Below are 19,907 nucleotides of genomic sequence, written 5' to 3' on the forward strand. Positions count from 1 at the left end.
ACATTCTTCTCATGCTTTAACCAGTCAATTTGGATACCATGTAGACAAAAAGGAAAAGGCAGTATTGAGTACATGTATATATAACATATATACACATTTATATAATCAGTTTTCCTATAACGTCAGTAGGTACAGGTGACTGTTTATTATTTTGATGTATATTCCTACCAACTAAAATCAAAATGGCCTATCTGACATGCATCAATAAATAAATTTAAAAAGCATGAGGTTAAAAAAGCTGAAATTAAATACAGATTCTTGATTTCAATTTATAATTAGACCTATATGTAGATGTGGCAATTCCAACAAACTTGGTTTTCAATTAAAAATACAACAAAACAAAGCAGTAGATGGTTACAGTTCACATTATTTAACAATAATGTCCTCTCTTAAGTGTATCTTTCCAAGGGAAGTGACTCCAGGAGAAGTCTGACAAGCTCATTCACAGTGGTGAGTTGTGCCTCTGGCCTGCCCCTCCTAGGCCCATCAGCCTTTGACTTCTGTGGCCACTTTGGCCTTAACACTCTTCAGTGTCCTTCTAGGTCATCAACTTAAAACTGTATGAAGACTGCAGAGAATCTTTGGTCAGGGGAACAAAGACCCACCACAGAGCACACAGGCTGAGTTCTGCTTGCTGCTCCTCCTTGGCAGCCTCCTGTGTCAGCTTCTTCATCACTAGCACTGATTAGGAGCAGAGCCAACCTGGGTCAATCAACAACTGAGCATCTCGCCTGTATAGATTCAAACCACACTGATGTCTCTGGGTTACACTTGACACACATTTCGTTTTTGTCTGCCACACCTGCCAACAACATGCCAAAGGCAAAGTCTTCCAACACCAGAAGATATGGATTAATTTTACAAGTGACACATGAGTCCCCACTGCGTTATCCCTGCTAAGCTCCCAACCAATTTCAAGCTGTGCACTATACCAAAGTCTTTCAAATAAAGTAAAAAAGCAAAAACAAAAACCCAAAAAACAAAAAAACCTTTAGCGCAGAACAGTTTTCTTCTTTTGTGGAGGGGGCACGAGGCAGAAATCCTGTTTTTAAAGTACACAACGGCAGACTTTTGATTAGATTAAAAAAAAAAAAAGATTGTCACGGGAGAGAGATTATGTGTTCGAGTGCTCCGCTTTCCCTCCCATAACCCCTCCCACCCCCGGTCTCCTGCAAAGTGAGAATACAATGAAATTGTTTGTATTTATAGATATCTTACAAGGTTAAATAAGAACAATAATAAAAAAATTGAACACTAAAATGAACAGGTTTTTTCTCTTTTTAATTTTCTTTCCAAACGTGACCAGTGTTGCTGAGCGACACCTCAGTAACAGGCGGCGGTTCCTGCGCAGTGGCGGCGTGGGGCTGCTCAGGTGGAGTTGGACGCTGACGCAGAAGCGGCGTTATTGGTCTGCCCACGGTCTCCAGCATTAGCATCTGAAATTCAAAGGTCCAAGACAGCGTGAGCCATGCTCCGCCGAGAATACTCGTCAACTGGACAGCGAGCGCGAGTGGCCTTGCAGGCTGTTACCTGGAATGTTAGTTTACTATGGCCAACAGCATGAAATGTGAATTTCCTTTTGTTTGGAGCGAAGTACATGCCTTGGCATGTCCTGGTGCAGGGAAGACAAGAGCATTTTAAATAAATTACAGACTCAGGAAACCAGAGACCACTGCTGTCAAAGCTCTTCCTATAGCTGGGATCAGCACTACATGGTCAGCTGGAGTCTAGCTCACTTAAAAATACATGAATGGTGCAGAGACTGTAAATAAAAATTCTGAACCACGTCAGAATATGCCATCTGCTTAACTGGGTGAATGGTAAAGGCAATGACAGTAACATGGGTCAGTGGTGATAAGCAGACACACTGTGCATAAATCAGACACTTGTTTTCTAAGTACAGTCACTCTTCATTATTCAGAGATGGAAGACAGAAAACCGGCAAAACAGAAAAGCCACTGTAGCACCAATTCACTTATTTTATCAAATAAAGCATCCTGTAGTCAAACATTTTGGCACTAAGAACTCATGTTACCTAATCTTCTATAAATGCACATAGCTTTCTACTAAGCTTTGTTCCCTTCTCCCCTTTTAAAGATCCATATTATTTTATAGTCTCCATTAACATTTAAGTGATGTCTAACTGTGTCCAGGCTGGCTCTCCATTCTGGGTAGGCAGCTAACTGTCTGTATCATACACAATGAGAATGCACCGCTGGCTAAATTGTCTCCCAAAGATTTCATGTTAAACCCTGAGGAAGAAAGGTGGATTGACTGGGATGGACAATTTCCAAGAGCTGTATTAGGAGGAGTCACACTGCTCTTGGCCATCTAGGCTGGTGACCCTTAAAAGCAGACCTAAAAGTTTTTTGTCACTCTAGAACTGAAGACATATGTAATCTCCCATGTTCTATGCTGGGCACATTAACCAATGTCAAGGCTGAATGCAAACAGTGGTCCTGAATTGTTCTACTTTGATTTCTGAATTAGAGTGAGACAGACTCTTAAGGACACAAAGGAACTTTTAAACTTAAGGATCAGCCATTCAGTTTATAATTACTATAGCTACTCCATAAAAAGTGTCTTTTCTAAATTCTTCATTTTTTTCTGCCCTCCAAAACAATCTTGACTTGGTCTTGGAGAAAGAAAACGGCATGTCTCTTAACTTATCGGTTATGTTAAATTTTCTCAAGACACCTCTAGATGCTTCTAGCCCTGCAATGTACAGAAATGCACATTGAAACCCTTGCACTGGTAGCAGATCCCTGGCACAGAATCATCCTGACTCATCAGTATATGACATATGAATAGGTAGCAGGAGAAAAAGTATGTGACATAGAATTTACTATCCAAAGCCAAGCAGACAGCTTTTTCCAATACTTAGTGAGTAACCAGGTCCAATATTTTCATATATGACTGCCTGGCTTCCTTAGACACGCCCTCTACAAAGTGAATTTTCCTGTTCATCATCATCCAAATTCTGTACACCAACAATTCAACATTAATTTCTGTCTAGAGCACAGATTCTTCCAAGCCTTTCTCAGGAAAAACATTCACTTTCATGATTCAGGCGCAGGATGCATTAAAGATGACATTCCAGAAAAAGCCTGGAAGGCAACATAGCTATTTCACAATTACACTGTTCCTCACAAATCCATGCTTATTGTAGCACTTCCTATGCTCTGGATGAGACTCAGAACCTATGCACCACCATCATAAAATAGCACTTCACTTACTTTTAGCATCAGAAGATAACAGAGCTGCCATTCTGGTCTTCAAGCCCAGGACAGAGAGGAACTAATTATCAGGACCTTTTCTATTTGACCACTATATACAAACACACACAAGTCCTATGAACAGCTCTAGTCATGGAGTCTTACACTGGTGGACCCAAGACAAGGGTGAGTTCAGTAAACACCTCACCTACAAAAGCAAGCTGCCTGTTTATGTTAACTTGCTCTTTGGCAAAATCCTATCTACTTACTAACTTCTGATGTCCTTTTACTGACTGACTACAGTCTATGAGCTTTTGACATTGTCCAAACAAATCTTCCTTTTCCTGAGTAAATTCAAAGACTCTTTGCATGATCATATTAAAATCAGTGTTTTATACGAGGAGATAAACAGAAATGAACAATACAATGAGTTGTTTCTAAGGTTTGTAATTTAATGATCTCATATTTTTCTCAGAATTATTTCCAAATCACTTGAGTAAATTTTATCAGCTGATTATTTTCATTACAAATATCCTTAACTTGAAGTCATAGAGAAACTACTTCAACAACCAACAGGAAAATTTTTTTTACAAAGCAGTCAAAGAAACAAGCCTTGGTACAGGCTGACTTTGCTCCCACTTCATTCTGTAATTTATATAACTGAATATGAATATGGTCCTCCTATAATAAAAATACTTAATGTAAAATTCTTACGAACTGTCATTAAATTGGGTTTTTGGGGTTATTGCTAATTTTTTCCTCAAATATCTAAACTGACTCTACAAAAGCAGCAAAGTTTATTTGACGTCTTACATTCTCTTCCTTGAACACATATGTGGTAAAAGTGATGACACACACACATATATATAACTTAAAGGATAGGCTAAGGTCATTTTGTCATAAAGTATCTGACTATGAATAATCAACTGACTCTACAATCTGTTTTAGTTCTGAGATGCTCCTCTGAGTTTCATACTGATGTATCTTTCTTAGACCCAATTCAAATATATTTGATTTCTGAGAATACAATCTTACGGTTTTTGTTCCAGATATCACAAAGGGAATTTGTGGCATGTATTAGAAACTGGGGTGGTGATGGTAGTAATAAAAGGAGACAGTGTCTTGCTATTATGCCCAGGGCTCAAACCCTGAGCTCAAGTGAGCTCCCTGTTTCAACCTCCTGGATAGCTAGAACTAAAGGTCTATGCTACTGTGCCTGGCAAAAGCAACTGTGTTCCGTATGACTTCATGGGTAAAACAAGAACTTGAGCAATACACCACAGAGAAGTCAAAGGTAGAGACCGCAACTATCGATAAGGTTCTCAACCGAGTCCATGAGGCTGTGATTTTTGTCCTAATGTAAATTTTCATATATAAACTTCCCTACCTGGTACATATATTTTTTTCTATGTCCGGATCCAGACCTCTTTCCTAGAGATTCATAAGGGCTGTTAAATGTTAGTTGGAGCCATGGATTGTTAATCTGGTTTCTCAATACTGAGGAAACTGACCCACCTTACTATTCCATCATAAAAGCGGAAGTTCTCACCTTGATTCCCTATTGTCTTTCTCACTATCTCCCTGCTAATCCATAGCAAGTTCTGTCCACTTTATCTGAATGGGGTGGATCAAATGTGCTAATGGGGATGGGAAGCAGAGTAAGTTCTTATGCTGAAAACTGTTGTTAAAGGGATTAAATAAAAAGAATAGAAAACAGGAAGACAGGTTGGGAGGAGAGGACAGAGAATAAACACAGAGGTTGGAGTTCCAAAAACTCTGCTACCACGAATCAGTATTGTAAAACTGTGAGTCTTTAAAGATAAAGCCTTCTACTTTATAGGAATGTTTAATGTATGGTCCAGGGGCAACAGCAGAAATGTTCATTTCGCACTCTCCAGTATGGTGACTATTATTTAGACACGTATTTAATTTAAATTAAATAAAAATTAGAATTTCATTTCTTACCTGCCCAAAATGTATTTCAAGTTCTCAAAAGCCACAAAATCATTAACATCTTAATATTTCTATTATTAGCATAATAGCTAGAAATGTCTCATGACATCAACTCCTCTAAAAGATAATGTTTTAGCAGCCTGAGATATACTGTTAATACTTTCTTCTAACTTGGATATTCCTATTTAAGCTGTTGCAGAAGCTGCTCCATCTCTACTATAAAACTATGTCTTATATATCACAGTTATTTATGGCACAAGAACAAATAGGACTATTACAAGAATCAAAGGACTGTATACCTAAAACATACATTTAAATTGAAACCATCATCTACATTAATGGCTCCACCTGTAAGAAGAAGCTAACTGTCATAATGCCTACCGTTCTTTTGATAATACTCTTGTGTGTGTGTCTGTGATAATAATAAAAAAACTCAGTTTTCCTCTTCATATTATTTCTGGGAAATATGTTCACAGCCTTTAGCCACTGCAAGAATATAAATAAAACTCAGATGCCTGTGAGCCACCTTGTCTGCCAGGATACACAGAGGGCCTACCAGGAAGACGAGTAAGACTGCTTCTATCTGATGTGCTTGGGCAGAGGGGTCTCAGCTTCCTGGGAGCTCAGAGGCAGGGCACATTTTAATTAAGAGTCTCGGATGTTCAAAGCAGGGAACTGAAGTTGATAGAGGTAACATTTTCATCTTTTAAGTTAAAGTATCTAATATGGGGAAAAAATAAGCAGTTATATTAATAGAAGCAGGAGACTTCAGGCAAGCAACTGAGAAATACCCAAAAGAATGACTAAGGGAACATCTGACAACTTAATCAAAGCATTTGGAAATTACTTTTGGAGGAGGGGGATATACCAAGTAACATTTTTTATTTAATAAGAGGATTCATGTTTTACACATGAAAACAAATTTCTAGAAATGATGCCCAGCAATGCTCTGGTGAAAGTAATAACTGAATTGGTTTGATTTTTAGGTATTCAAATGCGAAATCACAAGTAAACTTAACACTCACAAAAGGCAGATAGAATCTCACTGCTTTGAATGAGTGCTAAACTGAATAGTTTGAAATACAAGTCTATATATAAAAGGCAAAAACCAGTAAGAGGCACAGTGTTGTGCATATAAAAACACACATTTGGTTTTCAGGTTGGTAACACAAACAGCCAGGCATGACAGCACATACTTGAGATCCTAGCTACTGGAGAGGCTAAAGCAGAAAGATCACAAATATAAGCCCAGCCTGGGCCACATAAGTATGCACTTCTAAAAATTAAAAGCAAAGATGGCACACTGGCAATGTAGACCAATACTAGAGAGCCCCTGGGGGTTTGATCCCTATACTACCAAACAAGAACAAATACCTGAAAGGATGCAAGGAGGGTGGGAAGGATGGGAAGAAGGTGGCAGGCAGCAAGGAGAGAGAGGAGAGGGCAGGCAGCAGACGAAGCCATGCACACACGGTACTCACTGCACCTGCCCCGCCCCTGCTGTCTGGGAAAGGGAAATGTGTCCGCACTGTTGTATACGCTAGGACACACTTTTTGGAAGGCAGTTTTGGAAAACTTCAGGTTTTTTTTATACCATTTCAATACTTCTAAATTTACCTCTAAAATTATTTTAAGAGAATAAGCAAAGTTTTATGTAAAGATATTTTCAAAGCATTTTTGAGAACAACAACAACAACAAAAAACTTGGACACAACCCTAATGTCCAAGAATAAGGAATAATTGAATTAGAGTATATCCCTATAATATCAGTTAAATTCTGTATTTTCATAAATAGCATAAGCTCATTTAAGAGAAAAGCACTCTATCTGCTCATTCACACACAGACTAAGATATCATATAATGTTACTTGTTATCATTGTTAGAAGAGTATGGGAGATTCTTATTTTCTAAAATAATCTTTTTTGGAGACAGAGTCTCCGTATGTAACTGAGACTGACCTGGAACTCACTATGCAGCCCAGGCTAGTCTCGAACTCACAGCGATCCTCCTGCCTCAGCCTCCCAAGTGCTGGGATTACAAGAGTGCGCCACCACGCCCAGCTAAAATAACTATTTTAGTAGAGAAAAATTATGAGATTCTACACACATGAGAGTTAAGATAAACAGAAATCACAAAGGACATGAGAAGGAAGAGGAAACTGATGAGCACCTCTCTTGCAGATTCCACAACTAGACAAGACAGGAAGGATGAGGGATGGTAATTCATATTTGGAAAGTTAGCATCTACTAACCTGACTTAATTTGCTCAATATTTCATCTCTAAAAATAGTGGCAACAAATATGCAATGGAAGAAATTATTCATGGTTTAATTTTGCCCAACTAGAAAGAACTGATTGGTGATATGGAAGGTAACAAAAATTATGGAATAAAAAATAACTGTAACAGTAAGAAAAAAAGGACAACTGGCCATGGCTAAATCTGAAGCAGACTTTAGCAAAGTGGATTTCAAACAGTCCAGAGAACAAATGGTTACATGTTTGTGGTTACAGTCTTCAGGTAGAAAATTATAAAAAAAATTTTGATCTAGCAATTGCAAATAATCTCATTGCAAAGGAAGAAGGACCACCTAAAAGGGGATTCTCTGGTGAGTGCATATTTTAAAAGTATGTAACTTTAAGAAGCACAAGCATATTCAAAGAATAGAAAATAATATCATGAACCTGTGAGAAAAGGCTAGAATTGAATTAAATGAGATACTAGCAAGAGCTTTTCAAGGCAAGATCAAGAGAAGTTCAGCCCCCTCACTGGGTACCATGAGAGAGAAGACAGACTTTATAAAAACTCCTATCATGACTCCCTTTTTCTGTTAGGGTTTCAAACTGTAAAGGATATAACAAAAATCCTGACAAAATGCAGAGAACAGGAAGCGAGAATAATCTACACATTTTAAATATCTTCAAACTAAGGATCTACAATTAAAATTTTTAAATTGGATTATATAATTCACTTTACGAATATTTAGATACTAGAAATTTCGTTAAGTTTTAAGAAGTAACAAAAGAGTGATTTCATTTCCATCTTTAATAGGGTTACTTTTCTGATGGAAAAACCCCCGAACATTTTCTTGACATCATTTTCCAGAGTTTCTTATAACACTGTAGTATTAAAAGGTTAGTCTATAGCTAAGCAAACAAGAATAACTAACCATACTGTGAACACTAGAAGAATAATCCCTTGCAAGATTTGCAAAGTTCCCTGAATTAGTACACCTTTAACTTGGGGAAAAGCAGACACTTCCTAACAGGCCCTGCTCTTGTACCCTTTGATACATTTTGTTACTTGCTTGGATAGAGGCAACAAAAACCCAGGTATGTTTATGAAATGTGCAAACAATACACAACTGTCTAGAAACCTAACACCCTAATGCTTTATACATATCCAGGATTAGTATTTAAAATCGTTAGTCTGGAAGGCATGTTATCCATGGAAGAGAGGGAAATAAATTTCAGAATGAAACTCAAGATGGAATATGCTCATCCTTGTAATACTGAGCTTCCAATCTCTGCATATACATACTCATGGAATAGATGACCACTTCGCAGTATATAACAGTGAACTAAAATCAGTGGCTTTAAATTTGTTTTTAATAGTAGTAGTTGAAGTATTCTGACACATTTTACATTTAACTCATTTGCTACTGGACCATCAAATGATCTTTGAAGTCATGAATATTTGACTAGAAAAACTATAGTAATATTACTCTAGGTGGTCCAGATGAATGGTCTCTGAAAAGGAGTGAATAAGATTATCTTCTGGGGGTGTGGAGAAAATAATTTATATACAACATTATAAAAGAAAAAACACTTTATGAGTTGAGAGTACTATGTGTAATTATCAAGAGGTTTAAGTATCATTCAGCACCATGATCAATTATAATGTCCCCATAACTAAAGTATTCCAAAAACAACTTAAAAAGAATGTGAAAATTTCTGGCAAAAATTACAATCAACACCCTACTCAGCAATTAAAGCTCTTTCAAGTTTTGTAAACAGTCCCTACCGAATCCACATATGCACTTTGGCAGTTTGTTCAGATTTAAAAATTTTTCCAACACAAATCAGAATGAGGATTTCAACAAATGATAAAGCTTCATAATTGTTTTTTATGCCCACATAAAAATGAGATTCCACAATGTACTAAAACAATTTCTTACTTCTGACCATTGAAAAGATTGGTTCTCCTGTTACACACAAAATTTTATTACATAATTTACTATTATGTATTATGGATTCTTATCTCTGTACATTGTGGCTTGTTTTTCTTCTACTAGGTGTATCATAAAGTTAAGGGCCTAACATGAAACTGATGAATTAGAAGTATAAACTCTGATGTCTATAATTTGTAATGTTTTCATGAATGTACCTGCAATCACTATCTGAACCTTGAAAACAACATAAGGAAAGAGTAGTTGAAATATCTGCAGAACTAGTTTCCTTAGTGTTAATATGATCAAACTTAAGGTCAGAAACTATTATATTTCACTGTACTAGTTCTTATTTTTGAGAGGCTAGAGAAAAACAATTATATACTCCCAAAACAGGATTTTTACATCATACTCCTGATAAGAAAAGTTCTACTGTATTTGTTTTTCTGGAAGCAGCAATATAGAGAATTAAAATTTCTGCCTATAAATGTATTTAAAATTTAATAAGACCTAAATATCTAGAAGCATTTAATAGCTCTGAATATCACTAACACTTGACAGAAATGCAAAAGCTTACTTCATAATACAGTCGGTATAAACATGGTTGGTGGCATCATCGTCAATTTGCTTTTTGTTCTTCTTTTATCCTATTTTAGAACTGAGGTCAACATGAAAGTGAGGAAATTCCACTCTTATTTAAGGCAGTTACGAATACGAAAGTCTCTGAGGCAGTCATCTAGGAGCCTCTGTATTCTGATGACCTTGCTCTGGACCCATACACACCTGATAAAACCTGAACTTCAACGGTGCTAAGCATCAGGAGGAATGGTACTTTAGCAGATCAGATGGTAATTTCAGGGCTGTGATTCTCTTTTGAATTTGTTGTGTATCAGTGATCTAAAACTATGTTTAGATGATTAGAAGGCACATTTCTTGGATTATTAAAAATAGGTATTATTCTGTTTCTTTTTTAAAATTTTAAAAATTTTATTGTTTCTTATTCATAGTCTTGTTAATTATAAGCAGCTGTGCCTATAAACTACTAATTCTTTTGTACATGTTCTCCATTACACTGACTTAAATCAAGTAAGCCAATTAACTTAGTAACTCAAAGGAGCATCTTGCAACTCAATCTAGGGCATTTTGGGATGTATTACTGTGGTGCCGCAGTTATGGGGGATGATTAGAAATTATTACTTTGAAAATCTTGAATGTGAAATACTTCTAGACTCAGATATTGAAGGTGTGGAGCTTTGTAGCTTAAAATTTCTTTCCTTGTACCCAGAAGCAGTCTCAGAAATGCTTATGAGGAAAAGCTTCTCTCATGCCTGTAGGCAATCCCTGATCATGAATAGTCACAGATTATTATAGAGGACTGATGTTAATCTTGTCTTCCACATGGACATTAAAAAAAAAAAAATGTCTGGATCTGTACTTACTTGGAAATAACAATAATAAATACAGTATAATAGTAGCAGTTTCCTTTCACTGCTAGTGGCCAGGCAAAGTGCTATGCAATCTGAACAGATCTTATCTCTTACTTTTGACAACTCTCTGTGGTAGGAGATATTTACTATTCCTGTTTTTTGGATAAGGAACTAAAGCTAAGTCAAAGGTTTTAACGCATATTGCCAAATTCTCACTTAAAATATAAATATGGAGCACGCACTTGTTACACACTGGTCATAAGCACCTGTGACACACCTGGCCTTTACTACTTTGGCTCCCTAAAAAACTGTTTCTTTGGCTTACAGTAGGGAGCCTTTTAAAAGTATCCATATGAAGCTCACTATCATTTCTTATTGAATAGTGATAAGAACTTACTCTGTCTCTTTCAGTACCCAATCTGAGGCCTCAGGAACAACAGCGGGGCCAGAAACACCGCTTCTCTTTAGCCACCAATGTACTTTTAAATTAAAGAACAATGGGAAATGCCAACAGATAATACTTACTTTAGACACTGATATTTACTGCAGCCACTAAAAAGCTCAGCACTATCTGATATCCTCTTTAGTATAACAAACATGTCTCTAATTTTAGCTCTGACATCAACTCATTATTCCCTCTGTTAACTTCCTCATATCCTGTTTTACTTCTACCTTGGAACAAACTCTTAGGGTCAAAAAAGTCCAGCATCATTTTTCATTTTTATATTGATACCTGCTTTTTATAGCAGAATATACATGCAGTGACCCACATTTTTTGGTAACTACTGTAACTTGCACCAAAACACCATAAAAATCAGGTTACATCAAGCTCCCTCCTGGCATATAATGAACCTAGAACTTAGGGTGCAATTGTTAATTAGTTCAATATCTCATATTAAGAAAAAAACAATTTTTTGTTGTTTTTTTGTTTGGTACCGGGGATCGAACTCAGGTCCTTGCGCTTGCAAGCAAGGCAGGTAGCAGAACCACTGAGCTAAATCCCCAGCAATTTTTATTGATAGCTGTACTAAAGACTGAATCCAGGAATGCTCCACCACTGAGGTATTTATTAGCCTCTTTATATTTATAATTTATTTTTTAAAATTTTGAGACAAGGGTTCCCTAAGTTGCTCAAGCAGGCCTCCAACTTTTGATCCTCCTGCCCTAGCCTCCTGAATAGCAGAAATCACAGGTATGTACCACCATGCCCAGCTAAGAAATTTATTTTAAATTACCCCAAATTTACTAATTACTATCCTCATTTTTATATACAGTTTAAGCAATTCTAACAAAATTCATAGAAACTAGCTTAATCAGTAAATGTGTTAGTTCACGGTTAGGGCCTACGGTATTTCATATTGTGAACAATCAATGTAATCTAACCTAGCCAGTAATGTATTCAGTTTATTAATAGCTCATCTCAGCAATTCTCTTTGTTCTAAGTAAAAAGGTTAGTGTTTGAAACTGTTATTTTTACATTTAAAAAATTTAAAGCACATTTCGGTAAATATTTTATTTTCACAGCATTGCTTTTGGATCATTTTGCTACATTTTAAACAACGAGAAAACAAATAAGACACTAATAAAGCTAATAACATTCACATAATTTTCTTTATGTAGCATATCCCAAAAGAGTTGGGACTGGAAAAGAGACTTCACACTTCTACTGGAAGGTAGGACATGAGCTTAGAATGAAATGTTTTTAATCTTCATTAACAATATTTAAAAGATTAAGACTGGACAAAAACAGACAACTCTGCTTCAGATAACAGGAGATGGATTTTGACTTTTATGGTTCAGTGCTAAGAACTAGCAATGAAAGATTTTTCTCTCCCACAGCATACATTTCCTCAAACAAAAATGTGACTGTTCAAGGTGACTGATGATTTAATGAAAAGAGTCAACTTCTGCCACTTGCTTTTTTAGAGGGGGCTACCAAATCCTAAACCTCTAATTGTGCTACCTATAATGATTCTAATTTCATTTTAACAGCATCCAACCATTCACTCAAGGATTGGGTATTTTCAGAATCCGCAATGACTGTGATTTTTACTAATGCAGGTCCCATTTAGCTGCCTAAGGGCCCAGCAACACTTTACCTCTAACCTGTGAATCCATAGGGGAGTCTTCCTTTAGTTTTTTGGAGACAAGAGTCTAGTCACATTTTATTCTAACTTAGTTAAATGCACTTTCATTGCACTCTTAGCCCTTTCAAATGATTGAAAGTTTATAACAACCTATACTTCTTAAAATTTTGCCTCTCCAGTACACTAATGTAATTTATATTAAGAGGACTAGAACTAAAGTGAATTCTCTTAAATAATAATACATTTATACAGGCTATTTTCTGCCATAAGCATCTTATTTGATATAAATGAATCAAGAAATTAAGATATTTATACTGTACATATTATAGACAAAATGCTTTTGTTGCATATTTTATAACTAAAGTATTATTTTATTTGCTTTTGTTCCCTTAGCTGTGCTACATTTTTGATACTTAAAAGGAATTAAATGTTTATACTCAATCACATGAAATGAAATGGAGGTATCATGTGGCTTTAAAAAAAAAAAGTACATGTTTTTAGAAATTGATTCTGTTTCCTCACCTGAGGCTGCTGTGGCATTTGTGGGTGTTGAAGCAGCTGCTTGGATCCGAGCATGAGGAGGAATAAGGATGGTAGCCAGAGGTGGATTACTTGACAGTTCTAGAAAAGGTAAAACATGAAGATTAGAGCCTACTTTCAACTCTGTCGCTGAAACCACTTTATTGGTAACCATAAGTGTGTACACACACACACAAAGAAAAAAAGACATGATAAACCTACATATCCAAATAGGTAATGAGTTAGTAATCAACATACAGTGCAAGCTCACGGAAACAATGTACTATCTCTAAAAGTATGGTATGTGTTCCTTGGAGAAAAGTAGTAGCCAAAATCTTGAGAGAAGTATATTAGTAACATAAGTTTTCATCTTTCACTGATATAAATATGTCATCCTACCCTGGCAATACTTACCTACTAGAACTGAGGGTGAGAGTATGAGTATGCGTGGTATATATCTGTATGTGTAGGCATGCACAGATAGATGTACAGCCCAACCTACACAACTACTGAAGACCTATTCAGGTACCACCAAAAGCAGGATTTAAGAAGCATCTGTTAAAGTATCATTCCTTTTTATTAAAAACAAGAATTGTTTTACTCAAGTCTATGTTCTGTACTGGAAGCTTAGGGAATTATTATTACTATTATTATTATTATTTTTGGTACCAGGGATTGAACTCAGGACTTTGTGTTTGCCAGGCAGGTGCTATGCTGCTGAGCTTAATTCCCAGCCCTGGAAATTATTTTAAAATGCTATTGAATTTAATGATGTAGATATTTAATAAGTAGTGGTGGTGAGCATTTAGTGTTACCTTTAAGAAATATGATTGTTCTCCCACTGCCTGGGATAACCCTGGTCTATGCTTATACTTTAGCATTAACCTATGAGTGCTCATTTTCACTCTAGTAAGCATCACTGTTTGAAGAAATACCCACAGGATCATACTAGCTACAGAAAGACATCCTCCAAGCTACAGCATATACTTTTTGATAATTTCTAGGCATGGCATGAACTAAAAAAATGTTGGGAAAGAGGTTTTATTAATGAAGGTAAAATACACATAGCATAAAACTATTTTAAGTGCCATTTAGTACATTCACAAAGTTGTACAACTGTCATCTCTATCTAGTTCCACATTTTCATTATCTCAATAGAAACCCCAAATACATTAAACAGTCACTCTCTATTAACTGTACACCCCCAAGCCTCTAACAACTCAGCACCTAAATATCTAAAAAAAATTTTTGGTACCAGGGATTGAACTTGGAACCTTGCAAAGCAAGGCTTGCGCTTGTGAAGCATGCAGCAGAACCACTGAATTAAATCCCTGGCCCAAATATCTAAATTTTGTACTAAATTAGAGTTTAAGTGATACCAGGTTCTGACAAAGAAACACTATAAACTGATGTGAAAATTTATGTACAATGATCAAGAAGATAAGCGTAAAACAGAAGGAAGACAGTTGGGACACCTTTATGCTAATTATCAGGTCAGAAATGCTGTTTCCTCACAACTAGATTTAGTGGCTGTTTTGGTTCTCAATGAGGAACAGGAAGATTCTATGTCATTTTCTTTCTTTTTTTTTTTATGTCATTTTATTTCTTAATCAGGCAAATTTTAACCTAAACCTTTTACCTAGGTGAGCGAGAGAATTTCTGGTACTTGCTGTGGTTAATGATTTTATGGTTTTAGGAATATAAAAAATATCAATGTGGTATGTGGTAGTTATTCTTCATAAATCTAAAATTTAGATTTACCTTTACAATTAAATCTCCTAAAGTAGAAAAAATTCTTTAAAATCCATCCATATATTCATCTATCTATCCACTCAAATATCCTAATAATAAAAAGCATGAAACTGTGTTAAGTCCCAGGATAGAAAGATTAAAAAAAAAATCATCCTTGTCTCATTAACAAATAGAAATGGACAATTGAACAAATAAGCTGGCAAGAACAGCATTCAACCTATTACAGATGGGGCACTTTCAGATTAAAAGATCTCTATGACTATGTGCCCCATATCTAAAAGAAAACCTGAAAAAGAAAGACCAGAGGCGACAATAGTTTATAAAATAAATTGGGTATCAGTGATATGTGGTCACTCTCCTTATGGCCCATGCTGCCCATTTTCTCCCGTTCATTTACTCTCTTTTACCATTATCAGTTATCCTGTTTATCTGCATGCCTAACTGAAGGCCACAGTAGTTTTCTGCCTTAAACTGGGAAGTGGTATGTTTATGTGTGTGCATATATAGGTGAAGGGTTTGGGGGGAAAAATCCCCCTTTTAAAAGTATTGTACTGTCATTCTGGCTGTGGATGGGGAAAGGGATAGCTAATAGAAAGAAAGAAATGGAAACATGGAGGGATATTCACAAATACTTCATGAAGTAGAAAGTAACAATTCTTTGAATTTATGGCAACCATTATTTGCCATTTACTTTGAACTAAATTTGACCAATCCACTCTCCCACAGTGTGTCTCCACTGATCTTACATTTCAGTGCTTAGAAGAGCACAGCCTGATTACCTAAAAATTTTACTTTCTAGATAATTTCTAAAATATTAAAGTTATTCAGACACTAATTCCTTCAACATCTTTTACACTTATAAAGCATTCTCTAGACTACTTAAAGAAATGGGAGTTTAAACATGAACAGAATGGACTAGAATGACAGGAGTTTGCTGGGCATTTTCAGTACTGCATTCAGAAAAAATAAATAGCATAGCTAGGAGTCTCTGGCATTGTCTTATGCTTTACATGATCTGTTCATAAAATTCCCCTTTTCAGTTTGTAAGAATATTCATCTAAAAGAAAAAAATGCTGTAAATATTTTAAGGACTTCTTTTAACCAGGGTAAAAGAAAAAGGAAAAAAGAAAGAAGAAAAAAAGAGGTTTTTGGGAACAAGTTAACATATAAAGTGTTTTATATAAAACATCAATTGTTTTATATACTTTGATAATCAGCAGTACCAGCTTTCATTTGTAATATGGTTTGTGGCACTGGAAGAAAAGGATTCTGTGATCCTTGAAGTGAATTATATCATAAATGCAAAGAGAAAATATTAAAAGCACATTTTCTTTAAAAAATAAAGCATTTTCCTCTTGTAAATTATAAATATAAACTATTAAAAAAAACTCCAGCTCAGAGTTCACAGTAATTTCAGAGTTAATATCAGAAAATACTTTATAACTCAAGATACTTGAAATACTGTGCATAGTTTAGATGTGTTTGAGGGTAATGAGAACTAGAAGAAAATGCTCAGGATACAAAAAATCAGGTAAGTAGATGAGTTGACCATATTTATGTTTTATCAATGTTTTATAACATAAAAATAAATTTAGAAATCACTGCTAAGAAGACGATGCAATGGAACCTCTTACTTTTCATAAATAATGAGTTAGAGTAGATTTTATAAATAAGTAGCCTAATGGTTTTAAATGAAGGAGATATAAACTGCTGATGACCTCGGTTTCTAGAACATTTATTTTTGTTCCCCATGACCAATTTGTTTTCAATTCCATTTTCATTGTTTTTTGTTTCCTAATAGACTTTCGCCCTATTTTTTTAAAAATCTGATTCTCTTCCCATTTTTTTTTTCATTTTTTCTACTTTCTGAACTTCTTTTACTGCCATTTTAAATACTTACTTTTTCTTTATCTTTATACTCTGACTCTTTACCCTAAAACATCCAATCAGCCTCCAAGTTGCTTCCTGGATGTCCCAAATATCCTACTTTAATTAACTTTCCGGGGGGGGGGGGTTAGCTCAGTGGTTTTGCCACCTGCCTCACAAGCACAAGGTCCCAAGTTCAATCCCAGGTTTAAAAAAAAAAAGTACCCAAATTAACTTTCTCAGAGTTCCTAAATCTGCTGCGTCTGCCTAGTCAGAATGCCATCACTCCATCTCTCCATAGTTATTTTTCTCATAACAATACAGCTAAGTGGTAAATTAATCAAAATTAAATAATGCTAAACGGTTGACAATCCTTCCAGCCCTAATCCTATCTTATATTTTCAGGAGGAAAATGTTTGCTAAATATTTTCAACTGGTAAGATAAAATATTGGGATTGAGGATGTGTGTGGAACTGAGGGCAGACTCCTTTAAACATAAACAATTTACTTTCTAATATATTCCTACCATGGAATAGGAAATAAGCTGTTGAACAGAAAACAGCTATTCTTACTAACTCCACTTGCTTCTTTGGGTCCACTGATGTATGTCCAACTTTTCAGATCCAGTGGGAATAAGAAAAGGAAAGATGGAGACTGTGTCAAAGGTTTGTGCTGGATTCCAATGTCTAAATGTAGACAATCCCATCAGTTGGAGGGTCCCAAGCACTGGTACTGGAATCATGAGAGAGTTCTGATTGTTTCCTGAGGCATGGACTCAGGCAGTCAGAAGGATCTCAAAATTTTTTTATCTGTACAGTGGAGCCTTGGTTCATGAACTTAATTTTCCCCAAGAGTCTGGTTGCAAACCCAATCAAATTCAATGGTTAGGTTCAATGTTGACCTTACAGGGAAATTTGATTTGGCTTGTGAATGATTCAGTATGCAGACAGAATCATGGAAAGAATTGTTTGTGAACCGAGGTATCGCTTATCTCTACTCTTCTTCTAGGTGATTACAGAAATATTTCTTGTGACTATATGAAAGTAATATTAATTACATCTTGTGGCTGAGTGTCATGGTACAGTAACAAACATCAAACTAAAATGAGCTTTGTTGTAAGCTGCAACACTTACAGTTTGGTTCATATGATAGGTTTTCTTTACTAATTAAAGAAACAGCAGTAATAACAACTAGGAGGGACATTAGAAATGTGTGATAAATGCTGGTTGTGTGAATAAATTCTGTGGTTATTTAACATGGTATGTGTCGCTGATTCAAACATTCACCAAGCACTTACTATTTACAAATCAGGGATTATCTTTATTTTATTTGTGGTAGTGGTGCAGATCTTGCTGAGATTTTATTGTGAGGATGAGGGAAGGCTTTATACTGCCTATGGCAGAGCCTCACTACTTACCCTCAACTTCTCTCCCTACAATAAATCTCTGGGTTCTCCCGTGCTATACTAACAAGTGGAGAACTGTTCTTCAGCCTCCTGAATTATAGCTTTACTTTGATCATCCATTAATTATTTACTACTAACTAGCCTGTGCTTTTAAAACTGCATTTGCAAAACAAGTATATCTCTGCTTTAGAAAACAAGATCACTGCCGGGGATTTAGCTCAGTGGTTCCACTGCCTGCTTTGGCAAGTGCAAGGACCCGAGTTTGATCCCCGGTATACCCCCCTACAAAAAAAAAAAAAATCTTAGGGAAAACAAGATCACCAGCTGAAAACACAGATCCAAAATCAGAATACACAGTATCAAAAGAGTGACCCTAAATAACACCTCTTCCCTGGACAACTACGTCCTTATACAGAAATACCTTTCAAGAACAACAGCGATGCAGACAGAACACAGGGATTACTACTATGTAATCACAGCCAATTTTCAGATGGCTGCTAAGACAGGGCATTTTATGTATGATGATACTTTCAACCATTTCAACTATTTAGCCTGATGAAAAGCGATTCCCAGGATACATTCACAGGGTCTACTTGAATAAACATACACATTCGTGTACATTCTTTTCACTGATATTCACAAAATCACAAATACATTCTGATAACCACAGATACCAAATTATGTGTCTACACACACTATTTCCAAATACATGTACTCTTCAAACCTTGAAAAATATATGCGCGCTCAAATTTATATTTATATTTGATATACAGGTCTATGTACCATTTTAAAATACCAAAATATTATTTGCTTCTTAAAAATCTTGCAAATATTACATATGTACAGGTAAGCCACTTATTGACTGATTGATTAATTTGGTACCCATGATCCATCTCAGGACCTTGTGCTTGCGAGACAGGTGGTGGCAACATTGAGCTAAATCCCCGTCCCTGTCCCAGTCCCAAGCCCTTTCTGAATTTTAAAAGGCACGGGGAAAAGTTGAAGCTGAGGGATTTGAACTTGAGAGATTTTTAAGGTCATCTGATTCTACTAGCTAACAGTATAAAAACTACAAATTTTTTAATACTTTCAAGACCATATTCTAAAATCCAAGTCAACTTATTTTTATATTTACCTGCCTAATAAATGTAATTTTAATAGAGAATAAACATTTACCAAGTCTTTATTCATTATGTTGCAATAAACTTAAGGCTACAATATGACTTTATGTCCACTAGATGGCTATTAAAAACAACAATGAAAAGAATGGAAGATAAGTGTTGGCAAAGATGCTGAAAAATTAAAATTCCTGCAACTTGCTGCTAGGAATATAAAATGTGCAGCCCTATGGAAAATGGTCTAGTCCTTAAAAGGTTAAACAGGCTGAGTGTGGTGGCACATGCCTGTAATCCCAGCACTCAGGAGGCTGAGCAGGAGGATGGCTGAGTTTGAGGTCAGCACGTGCTATACAGTAAGCTCAAGGCCAGCCTGAACTCCATAGTGAGACCGTCTTAAAAA

General features: G+C 35.9%; 1 protein-coding gene across 6 annotated transcripts in view; it reads right to left on the reverse strand.

The window, feature by feature from the left end:
* Window positions 1-1,281: 1,281 nt before the first annotated feature.
* The window catches only part of Gsk3b (glycogen synthase kinase 3 beta), a 166,357-nt gene continuing 147,731 nt past the window's right edge, over window positions 1,282-19,907 (reverse strand). For 3 of the 6 annotated variants that reach the window (XM_010630018.2, XM_010630016.2, XM_033768033.1), the window contains 2 exons: window positions 13,370-13,468; window positions 1,282-1,436 (listed from right to left, as the gene is read on the reverse strand). In XM_010630018.2, the coding sequence (XP_010628320.1) occupies window positions 1,369-1,436; window positions 13,370-13,468 (167 nt within the window). In that variant the 3' untranslated portion in view covers window positions 1,282-1,368. The other 3 variants (XM_010630017.1, XM_010630015.1, XM_033768032.1) reach the window with 1 other exon arrangement.

This window comes from Fukomys damarensis, unplaced genomic scaffold, assembly GCF_012274545.1.
Source record: "Fukomys damarensis isolate Sample0158 unplaced genomic scaffold, DMR_v1.0_HiC HiC_scaffold_24, whole genome shotgun sequence".
Lineage (NCBI taxonomy): Eukaryota > Metazoa > Chordata > Mammalia > Rodentia > Bathyergidae > Fukomys > Fukomys damarensis.